The following is a 1,589-nucleotide window of genomic DNA, read 5'->3' as shown; positions in this document are numbered from 1 at the left end:
GCAGTACCGAAATCAGAGATATGTGCGTCGTAATCTGAATCCAACAAAACATTGTTGCTGGTTACGTCCCTGTGAACTATGGCTGGTGTGCAGTCATGGTGCATGTAAGAAAGTGCATCAGCCATTCCCTTTATGAATTTTATTCTCTTTGCCCAATCAAACTCCGCTGCTCGTTCTCCGTCAAATAAAATATTTTTCAAGCTTCCCCTTTCTATAAACTCGTACACCAAGAATGAAATTCCTCGTTCTAGATTAGAACAGTAACCAAAGAGTTTCACGATGTTCCGGTGACGAGTTTCTGTCAAGGCCTGCACTTCGCTTTCGAATGCCTTGAGATCGACTATTTCAGAATCTTCACCTGACAAGTGAAGTTTCTTCACAGCAACAACCTGACCTGTCGATAACTCTGCCTTGTAAACACTCCCATACCCTCCCGTCCCAATGCAATATTTGGTATCAAAATTCTCTGTTGCATCAAGTATATCTTCAAACACTAGTTTCCCATCATAATTCCATATCGAGAATAGATTTATCCCAGTATTCGTAGCTTTAGATTCATCTTGATGTTCAACATTTCTACCTAATCTTTTTCGGAACCGAAAAAGAAAAGCAAGAACTACAAAAAAAATGAACAATAAACCGAACAATGGAACTAGAATTTTTACGCCTGCAAGTTTGTCAGAGTTGGCCTCCTGTATTGCATTCGTAACCGAGGAATTACATGGTCTCAGACCACCAGAGTGATTACCACATAAACCTCGATTGCTCCTCAATGCATCAATTGAAGCATCCGTAAAAGCCTTGATGTTTGGAATAGGACCGCTTAATTCGTTATACGAAATATCAACAACGGTCAAGCTAAGCATTTCACTAAAAGAGTTCGGAACTGAACCCGAAAGCTTGTTGTGAGATAGATTTAGCTCTACCAATTTGTTTAATTTTCCAAGATCGGATGGTATCTCCCCTGCAAGCTCATTTTGACTGAGATCCAATTTATACTGTAATGAATCCAAGTTTCCAATCTGAGATGGAATGTATCCGAGTTGTCTGGGTATCGGTCCGATGAGCTTATTATCTGACATGTCGAGATATTTCAAGGAAGATAAGGTTCCAAATGTAGAATGACATAAAGAAGTAGGGATCGGACCGACGAGATTGTTTTTCTGTAGTGCCAAGTCTGCAAGAGACGTTAGTCTGCAGAAAGTTGATTTTCATATAAGAGTAGATAGGTCAGGTTGCTCAGATTACACAAAGAAGTAGGAACTGAACCAATAATTTGATTATAACCAATGTCTAGTCCGCGCAAACTTGTAGCGGAACCTATTTCTGGTGGGATATATCCAGAAAAATTATTGTAAGAAAGATCAAGGTAGGCTAGTTTCGAAAGGTAACTTATCTGAAAGGGTATGTATCCGAAGAATGTGTTGTTGCGCAAGTTGATACTAAATAAGTTGGCGAAAGATGAAAAGTTGAAATTAAGGAGTGTACCTTGAATGCCCAAACCTTTTAGTTTCAAATCCGTGATGCTTCCCTGGCTGTTACAAGTGATTCCGTACCACTTGCACGGACTCGTTGTAATCGCAGTGGAA

At 39.8% G+C, this 1,589-nt stretch overlaps 1 protein-coding gene across 1 annotated transcript; it reads right to left on the bottom strand.

Annotated features, from left to right (window-relative positions):
- Positions 1-7: 7 nt before the first annotated feature.
- On the bottom strand, positions 8-1,082 carry LOC113343182 (MDIS1-interacting receptor like kinase 2-like; the record flags this gene model as incomplete). The annotated part of the gene is made up of 1 exon (XM_026587463.1): positions 8-1,082. A coding segment is annotated over exon 1 (1,075 nt), but the record flags the coding sequence as incomplete, so codon positions are not given.
- Between the last annotated feature and the right edge of the window lie 507 nt (positions 1,083-1,589).

The sequence above is a fragment of the Papaver somniferum genome, unplaced genomic scaffold, assembly GCF_003573695.1.
Source record: "Papaver somniferum cultivar HN1 unplaced genomic scaffold, ASM357369v1 unplaced-scaffold_5699, whole genome shotgun sequence".
NCBI lineage: Eukaryota > Viridiplantae > Streptophyta > Magnoliopsida > Ranunculales > Papaveraceae > Papaver > Papaver somniferum.
The sequence above is the reverse complement of the archived record's forward strand: the minus strand, read 5'-3'. Positions and strand labels throughout refer to the sequence as shown.